Source organism: Onychostruthus taczanowskii, unplaced genomic scaffold (genome assembly GCF_017590055.1).
Source record: "Onychostruthus taczanowskii isolate IOZ18803 unplaced genomic scaffold, ASM1759005v1 scaffold18, whole genome shotgun sequence".
NCBI classification, from domain to species: domain Eukaryota; kingdom Metazoa; phylum Chordata; class Aves; order Passeriformes; family Passeridae; genus Onychostruthus; species Onychostruthus taczanowskii.
In genome coordinates this window covers 3,404,397-3,413,043 of record NW_024499017.1, presented here as the reverse complement: position 1 = coordinate 3,413,043, position 8,647 = coordinate 3,404,397, and the positions used below count along the sequence as shown (strand labels likewise).

Here is an 8,647-nt window from a genome sequence, read left to right as displayed (position 1 = left end):
CCAGACGCGCGCGCGGCACGGAGCGGGAGCGCGCCCGGCGCGCGAGTCCCGGGCGGGGCGGGGCCGGGGCCGTGAGGGGAGCCCGGAACGGGCAGAGAGCGGCCAGGGCCGGGAGCGGCCGGGCACGAATATGCACACAAATATATATACAAATATGTACACACAGTGCGGGGTACGGGCTGTGTACAAATACGTACACAAGTATGTACACAAATATGTACACAGAGTGCGGAGTACGGGCTGTACACAAATACATACGCAAATATGTACACAGGGTACAGGCTGTACACACACACACAGTGCGGGGTACAGGCTGTACATAGGCAGGGAGGGGGAGGAAAGAGAGACAGAAATAGCTCCCACTGGTCAAGTCCCAACCGAGCAGATAGGAGACTGCCAAAAATAAGACTTAAGCCCTAGAGGAAGTACTTGTCAATTAAGTGATCAGGAAAACAGGCTGCACTTGATTAAAAGAGATTTATTGATTCTGTCACCCTGATTTTGTAATACTGGTATTTCACAAATGTTGATGTCAAGAAAAGATGTGACTGACCAAAAAAAAAAAAAAAAAAAAAAAAAGAAATGTCAAGAAAACATGTGACTGACTTGAGATGTGATTCAGGACACAAATACACACTGGTACCCAGCACTGAGAACTGCAGAAAGCCCGAGCTGGCACTGGAAGATGGTGATGCCAGCAGGATCCCCCTCAAACCCCCAGAACAACTTACATTAACCACGAGTGATTAGGCTGTATTTAATCTTACATCTTTTTTCTATAACACAGAGGAGCTGTGAACTTTGCAGTGGGGCCAAGTTCCTGCTCTGAATTATGCAGAGCATTGATGGGAAGCTCTCTGCCATCCAGAAGTCTATATAAATGATGTAGGGCTTTTCTGTTTAGCTACATTTACAGTATCTACTAAAACACAAAGCAGCAATAACTTATCACAGCATTTAATTTCTACTGAGTAATATTCATGTGCTCGTTAAAAACCCCTCACATCAAAAAAAAAGGGAAGATCAAACCCTCACAATATTGAAAGATAGGGTTGAGGTTAAAGGGAAGGTTATTATGGTGTGATTACACCTGTTACTTCCCTATGGTTTCATGCATCGGGACTTCATGAAGAAATGGTTTAACTTGACTGCTCTTGTGTAGAAAACTCTTTTGAAAGTTTTCATTTAATGGTGTACTGAAAATTAGACAAGAACCATTTTAGTGAAATCTTATCTCTGAGGACTTAGCTTCCTTTACTTATTTCCCTCTTCCCCTCCTGCTCATCCATTAAAAAGATACAAGAATAATAGAGTTACCCTCATATAGCATGTTAAGTATTTGAATAATTTTGACTACTGCTAGATGCTAGATCTACCAGTATGACAAGTAACAGCCATGAATGCCATCTCAGCCCAAGTCCCTCACAGCTGCTTGGCAAGCCCCCAGTAACATCCAATTTTCACTGTCCTGTAGTCTCAGAAATCTTCCCCATGAGCATGCTCCTGCCCCCTGCTTTGAGCTGCTGCACACAGGTCAAACAGCATCAAGCACAGTGATCAATCAAATGCTTTTATTGTCTGAGAGCAGAAAAGTGTGAGGACTGTTCCCAGTTTTGAGGAGCACTAGGCAAAGTGCTCTCATCTCTCTAGATGATGACACTGTATCTGTCATCAGGATCCCAAGAATTTCCCACACCAGCCTCCCTTTGATTCATGAGACCTTACCTGGAGCACTAATGAGAATTGTGCACTGTCAGGTCTTGTTCACACTGGAAGCACACAGGAGGCAGAGCAAACGAGTCCTCATTTTCCAGTTTAACTTCATGAAGGATCTTGGGCATTACATTCTCCTTCCTTCCTTGCATGAAAGAACCTGAAAGGAGGCAGCATTCGATAAAAAAAAATCATAAAAAGAACTTGGAAAGCTGTTATCTTTATTTTCTTTTCCTCTAAATGTAACAAAGAAATTATACTGCCTGTTTGTGTAACATTAGGGACATTTAGATAAGCCAGGACAGTTATTTTGTAAACTCCTGTGGCTACATCAGTACAATTAGTCTGCTCTGCAGACAACACCACCAGCCCAAGGTCCCAACAATGCACAGATGTAAAATTTTAAATGTTGGTCAGCTACAGCAGTGTAAATCCCAAATTGCACAGAAACAGCCTGCTCTTGTGGAAAGTAATTACAGGTGTAAAAGAACTAGATCAGAAACTGCCTATAAAACTAGCTGTTAGTAACTTGCACATCACAAATAAGTTAATGCAATACTACTGTGCAGATCCTTTCATATTAACCTTGAACACCAGGCACATTTCATCTTGTTACAGCTTGCATTAGACCCTCATCAAACCTTCATTTTAATGGGTGATCAGCACAGTCACACTGAGCAACCCATGAAAAATGTATTACTAAACAACATGGCACAAATATAAAACAAATAGGATAGGATTTTCCCTGGACACATTGTTAAGAGTCTTATCTAATCATCATACCCCATATACTGTTTGGAAAAATTTCAAAGGAGTGCCAGAAATTAACCACCAATATAGTGCCACAATCACCTGTCCTTGGGAATATTTTCACTGAAAAATAGATCCTTATGTTTTAATTTATAGACCAAGAAGACTGGATTCTAAAACTAATTTTAAAAAATACTATTAGGGACTTTGCAGGACTTCCATGGAAAAAAGAGAAGTCGAGAACAGAGTTCAAGTATACGTGAACTTCTATCACCTGTGTACACATCTGCAGAAGCTCAAAAAGGATGACCAGGACATGAAGACAAAATTCAGACTGAAATAAATAAGAATACCATTGTATCATTCAAATGCAATGCCAGGTGGCACAGGACAAGCAGAAGGGGTTCAGGAGTAATGTCTGTGGCCTGTGTGAAATACATGCAATAGTTAAGTGCTGTGTACACAATTAAAAACATTAATAAGGATGTGAAAAGTAATGCAAAGTTGTTTTTTGTTTGTTTTTTTTTTTTTTTTTTAAAAAGACTGAAAATGTACTTACTTCACTGCCAACATGCTTATTTAAAAATAAAGGTACCTTTTGGCCCAGAACCTAGAACATACATTCTTTTCTAACTATAAGTACTGAAGGGTGGGACTAACAGCTGGTTTGATTGTAAGATAAGAGAATTAGAGACAATTGATTCCCAGTAAAATTATACAAGAGTAAACCATAGTCTTGGGCAGTAGGTGTGTCATGTCCTTGGCTTGTTTGCAGGGTTTTTTAAGGTCTTAAGAATAATTTCAGTTTTAAAACTTAGCACTGAAACTTGAGCTTTGCTGCTGGAAGATCCATGTTTAATCCTTACACAGCATTACTTTCACATACTGAGGCCGACATCACGGGTAGTCAAAGAATATGTTTAATAAAAAATAATTAAACTTCCATTTGCTCTATAGAACATCATAGAAAGTAATTCAATAAATTACAAATGACTTTTTAAGACGCTTGTTCAACTACAGAAAGCAAATTCAGACTACACAGAACACAACTGGCAAATATTGCAAATGTCCAAAAAAAACCTGGACTAAGACTTGGATCATGAAGCCTGAAACAAGGGATAGAAATACAAGGCAATAACAGCTAAGGTTTTTTAGTAACTACCAACACACACTTTATCATCACCTTGGATATCCTTTTAATTTTAACTTCAGTATTAGTGTAATTCTACTGAGGTTTCCTTATAACCCTTAACTTTATACAACCGTATTTGCATATAGTTTAGCTGATAGTGGGACACTTTTTTCCCCCTCTGGATCAAACTGATGAAAAATAACCCAAATATAATTATGTTCAAGTCTACATCAGCCTTCATTACTTGAAACTGTAATTGCCTTATTACATAGAAAGAATCACTAGAACAGTAACCAAACTTACTTGACCATAATAGGAAAATACTTTATTTCATAAATCTGATATAAATTAGGTTTTAGCCACAAGATTTAGGACTTGTTTTGTGGGGGAAGGGTGGGAAGTGATGGTATTGTTGACATACTCCATCAGCAAACAAAGTTAATAACTGCTTGTAAAACTTTGGCTATTTTATAGATGCATCCTAGTTAAATAAAAGTGCTATATTACACAAAGGGCAAAATATTAAATATGAAATACTTTCTTTTAATGATGAAGAATTGGCTACCCCCTTCTCTTGGCAGTTTTTGATTTTCACTATTGCTAAGACACTGCATGAAGGGCCAAAAATCAGAATACTATCTGGGAAAATACGTAACCAGCACAATCCAAATGGTACTTGTATAATTGTGTAATTACATCTAATACTGCTTCTAATCATGGGGCTAGTTATTTTGCACATAGAAACTTATATTTCATTGGTAAAGTTCTTGATAAAAAACAACACAGTTGTTTTACTGTACAAGCAAGCAACAGAACTATATCAAAATATACAGTTTTTGTTTTTTATTTTTAAATTTATCCCTTTGTAAAGCTTTTTCCATGACTTTCACTAGTACCTGTATCTATTTTCTCTTAACACTTGCCTATTCTTGGACCGCAAAGGATGTAACCAAGGTCACCTGAAGTCTCAGTCAGTTCAGAAGTTCTGTAAATGTGAATCTGGGCCTCGACCGTGTCAGAGTAATAGCAGCTTAAGAAGAAGGAGGAATCATATCACACATCAAATCTTAGACAGATTTTATATAGTAAAGGGTTCTAAGGATTTGGACTTGAAACAGATGCCTTATGCCCTGTTACTGTGGTTTCTAGGAATAATTTGTCTTCCTTACTATTCAAAGTGCTTTTTTCTTCTGGGTAACTCAGCATAATATATGAAGTGATATCCCAATAATGATTTTGGATAATATTTAGTCAGATTTCAATCTGCAGAGAAGTTTAAACTCAAAAGGAGCTCAAAACTATCTGTACTTTATTTACCATTATTAATTGGGAACTCCAGGAGGTTTTATGACATAAAACACAAATAGAAATCTACACAAACAAAGCAAACAAACATTTTTACATGAATTATGCAGTGTTGAAAGGTCTTTTCAGTGGCACTTTATGACAGTTTGCCTCTTCTGAGTCTTGGGGAAACTACTCCTCATTTTGGGACTTTTAATTCTGCAGAGGGAGCCCAAAACTTTGCAAGGTGTAAACTAAATAGACCTACATGGTGCCAAGTACCATGAGGTAAGACAGTTTTTGCTTTATTTCCCCTTATTGCAGCTGTCAAAGAGACCAGCTGCAATAAGGGGGAAAGAAAACCCCAACAGTCTTACCTCAAGTAACTCAGATTTTAACATGCTATACAGGATGTCTTTAAAAAACAAAACAAAACCTGAAAACAAGTAATAGAAACCAATGTAAACTTCCTAAACTAACTCAGCTGAGGTAACAGGTAGCCAGTTTAATTGGCTAATTGGGAAAAAATTTATCTTCTTTTAAACACACTTGTACCTGAATTGGAAACAGCAGTGCATCACAACACTAGAGCATTTTCATGTAATTAAAGCAATGGATGGTGATGTAGATTCTACAGCTTTCATGACATTCATTAGCTGCCCAAATTATTGCTGAGTTTTGATCTGTAAATTATAAGTGTCAAGGAGGCTGTAAAACTATATTCAAATTAAATCAATAATATGCATAAAGTATTCTGTGTTCACTGCAAATATATTAAATATACAGCTCTTACTTGAGCATTATTTTCATAAAATTAACCCCCCAACAAAATTATAATGCCTTTTGTTGTAATTTTACACCATTGTGTATTTGATAGTACATACAAGTTCAGAAACTTATGAACTTCAAGAAATATTACATGCAAAACGTCTCTGAAAGCAGTTTGCACTTCTAAACAAATACTGAAATGTTCGGTCAGTAAATCATTGATGCACTCAACACTGGGTTATTTACAATGAAATAATTAAAGAATAAATTCAAAATCAGTTTATAATTTAAGTGCAGAGTCTGGGGTCAGTCTTCATCGCTCGAATCCGAATCCTCAGATGAAGACGATGTACTGTCAGATCCAGATGAAGCATCTGCTTTCTCTGAACCCTCATCTGTGCTGTTTTCATTGTGAGAGCTTGGCTCTGTTCCCCCTTTGTCTTCCTGATCTCTAACCCTAGAATTTTCCTCCTTTTCTTCTGTGGGCTTGGCTGAGCCTGTGTCATTGCTTTCACTGTTCTGTACATCAAAAATATTAGACTGAGACAAAGCTGGGATATGAAGATTAAGGCCTGGAGTGAGAAGCATCCCTGGGTAAAGTATGTTGGACAAAAGTAAAGGGTTAAGAGAGAGAGAATTGGCAGCTGCAGCGGCAGAGGATGTCGAAGGAGAACTCGAAACAGAGTTTTCACCACCAGTATCCGTGTTTTGGTCTTCTGTCCTTTCCTTCTTTGCATCTGTCTCCTTTGAATCGTTTCCCTTTTTCTCCTCCGAAACGGATTCCGTGGACTTTGTCAGGAGTCCTCCCATGCCCAGCAGGTTTGGCAACCCGGCCATCCCTGACAGCAGCATGGGGAACATGGCAGCCACGTTCTTGGCCTCTCCCGCGGCAGCGAGGCCAGCCGGCATTCCCATCAGTCCGGCCGTCACCTGCAGCGACTGCAGGCTCTGCAGGTTCTGCTGTAAGGCCTGGAGGCTGGGCAGGTCCACTCCCGGCAGCAGCCCGTTGGCCAGCAGGGGGTTCACGGACACGCTGGCGGCCGAGGCGGCGGCCGCAGCCGCCGTGGCCTTGGCGATCTCGCTCTTGGGGCGCCTGCCCCTGCGGCTCACCTCCTCCCGCACCACCGGGCCCGTCAGGATGCGGTCAAACATTCCTTCGGGGAGGAAGCCCTGCGAGAGACACAGCGGCACTTTAGTGCATTCTGGGAGCTTGAAGATGGCAAAGGAAAAGCAAACCGAGAACTCAAGCGTACAGAGCAGTGTCAAAGACCTCCAGACAAGCCCCTGGCATTTGTGCTGACTTTGTGCTACCACACCCCAAATGTCTAAGGCCCATCTCCACTACACATGGCTCTTCTCACACCCTCTGCTAACTCACCCTGCATGATTTCCTGGCACATCAAGCCAAACATAGTTAATTATAGGAGCAAGCTCAATCTAAGATCTAAACCAGCACTGCTTTGAAATATTATCACACAGCAATCATTTGACAGTTTAACTAGTTTTCAATTTTAAGTTAAATATGTGTGATTGAACACAGACCAACAATCTCTGAGCCATTTTTATTTTTGCTAGTGTCTCTTTAATGTCCTCATATTTCACCTCATCCATAAACTGAAGAAAAAACAATAAAGACTCCACCTGAATTTAAATTAAATTCACAGTACTTCTATTTAGGATTTGTATAGTATTGCTTCACCACTTTAAGACCTCCTACCTAACAACAAAGAATTGCAATGAATACCAGTATCTCCTTCAAATTTCCTTTTTAAAATGGCAACCATAAGACCAAGTATTACTCAACACCATAGTACAACTGCCTTTTTTCCCCAACAAGTAACTCTGATTTACATTAGCTTAATACAACTAGAGGAATTCAGCACTTAAGTTGTGTTCTTCTCTACTTTCTCCAAGTAATTCTGCTAGTATTTATACTTCTATTCAGAGGTATACACTACACAATACAACTTCTTCAAGTTCAAAATTGGTCCTTATCTTCAAGGCAAGACTAACTGATAGGATCCTCACTGTCCTGATTTCTCAAAGGTGCATGCTAAAAGTAAAAGAAATATTTGAAATTAAGCATTTTTTTCTTCCTAACTGGAACTTCAGAGAAACTATTCTCATTCTTACATGATTTCTTGGCTAATATCTTTCCTAAAAGCCACCGGGCTATATTTAAGACATGAAAAGTCACAGTATTACAGCATCTTCAACAAAATTTCTAATTTGGGGCTGCCAGTCACTGTTCCACGCCCTTTCTCCTATTCCAGCTGTGCTGGCAAAGCATTTACTGAACTAAGCTGGCAGAAAGCTGACACTGACTCATGTTTGCTGTTAATATAATACCAGAAATGAAAATCACACCGTTTGGCATGTATTTTTTTTTCTGTTTGCCTTGTTTCCTTTCAGATACATTTCATGTCATCTTATTCTGCAAATACTCACAGACTGTTTTACCACCTCTCCCCACTCAGGAGCCACTCCATATTCTGGATTTTCTTTCAAGAACCTGCACAAATCCTTCAGAGGGGGAGCAAATGCACCTCCAACCTGAGAAGCAGAAGATAGAAGTCAGTAAATATGTGACAACTGATAAGAAAAAAGGCAACATTAATACCTGATATAGTTTCATTTTTTTCCTGTTAAATAGTACAGAAAAAGCCTCTCTTCAAATTATCACAAAGCATGATGCAGCTTTTGGCTGACTCCTGGTGATAGATGTGCATGTGATTTGTTCTAAATCTACTAAACTCAAACCCATCTATTGAACTCAATTGAAGACTTCAATATTTGACATTCCCACTGATGTTTAATATTTATTTAGACACGCAATGAATGGAAGAGCAATAACATAAACAGAGAACAGTGGTCCAAGTATTACCAAGAAGGTTGTAAGTACAACCCTGTTAAACTTTTCATTTATTCAGTATATAAATTCTATTCTCTCATCTCAGTCAACTTCTAAAATTATTTATTTTAAGAGGCTCTGCCATCGTG

General features: G+C 39.1%; 1 protein-coding gene across 11 annotated transcripts in view; it reads right to left on the bottom strand.

Annotated features, from left to right (window-relative positions):
- Nucleotides 1-3,020: 3,020 nt before the first annotated feature.
- The window catches only part of CHD9 (chromodomain helicase DNA binding protein 9), an 87,660-nt gene continuing 82,033 nt past the window's right edge, over nucleotides 3,021-8,647 (bottom strand). For 8 of the 11 annotated variants that reach the window (XM_041400396.1, XM_041400393.1, XM_041400400.1 and 5 more), the window contains 2 exons: nucleotides 8,096-8,200; nucleotides 3,022-6,817 (listed from right to left, as the gene is read on the bottom strand). In XM_041400396.1, the coding sequence (XP_041256330.1) occupies nucleotides 5,954-6,817; nucleotides 8,096-8,200 (969 nt within the window). In that variant the 3' untranslated portion in view covers nucleotides 3,022-5,953. Of the gene's footprint in view, nucleotides 6,818-8,095; nucleotides 8,201-8,647 lie in introns of all 11 variants that reach the window. The other 3 variants (XM_041400403.1, XM_041400404.1, XM_041400402.1) reach the window with 2 other exon arrangements.